This window comes from Corvus brachyrhynchos, unplaced genomic scaffold (assembly GCF_000691975.1).
Source record: "Corvus brachyrhynchos isolate BGI_N302 unplaced genomic scaffold, ASM69197v1 scaffold4319, whole genome shotgun sequence".
NCBI lineage: Eukaryota > Metazoa > Chordata > Aves > Passeriformes > Corvidae > Corvus > Corvus brachyrhynchos.
The window spans coordinates 17,596-18,264 of NW_008239979.1; the positions used below are offsets into that span (position 1 = coordinate 17,596).

The window sequence follows — 669 nt, forward strand, 5'->3', positions numbered from 1 at the left end:
AGCCCACCCGCGCCCCCCCCCCCCCCACCCAAGAACCTCCCAGGGATGCCCAAGAAACTCCCAAAAAATCCCCAGAACCCTCAGGAACCCTCAGGTCCCTCAGGAACCCCTGAGGAACCTCTGAGGAACCTCCAAGAACCTCCCCCAGGACCTTCAGAAACCCCCGAGAGCCTCCAAGAAACCCCCCAGGACCCTCAGAAACACCAAAAACCTCCAAGAAACCCCCAAAGAACTCCCCAGGACCCTCAGAAAACTCCCCAAAACCTCCAAGAAACCTTTGAGGACCCTCAGAAACCTCCAAGAAAACCCCCAAAGAACTCCCCAGGACCTTCAGAAACCTCCAAGAACCTCCAAGAAACCCCCCAGGGCCTTCAGAAGCCCCCAAGAACATCCAAGAAACCTTTGAGGACCCTCAGAAACCTCCAAGAAAGCCCCCAAAGAACCTCCAAGGACCCACCCACCCCCCTTTTTTTCCCCCGCAGGTGGAGAACAAGGAGGTGACGCGGCGCATCCTGAACGACCCCGTGAGCTACTCGGACAAGTTCAGCGCCGCGGCGCGCGAGGCCTGCGAGGGGCTCCTGGCCAAGGACCCCCAGGTCCGCCTGGGCTTCCGCGACAACGACTGCGCCCAGCTCAAGGCCCACCCTTTCTTCAAGAGCATCAACTGGG

The 669-nt window shown here is 59.8% G+C and overlaps 1 protein-coding gene across 1 annotated transcript in view; it reads left to right on the forward strand.

The window, feature by feature from the left end:
• Positions 1 to 665, forward strand: part of LOC103621812 (rhodopsin kinase) — a gene marked incomplete at both ends in the record, with an annotated part of 5,363 nt that extends 4,698 nt beyond the window's left edge. Inside the window, one exon of the mRNA XM_008640669.1 lies at positions 483 to 665. Coding sequence (XP_008638891.1) covers positions 483 to 665 — 183 coding nt within the window. The remainder of the gene's footprint in view (positions 1 to 482) is intronic.
• Positions 666 to 669: the final 4 nt, after the last annotated feature.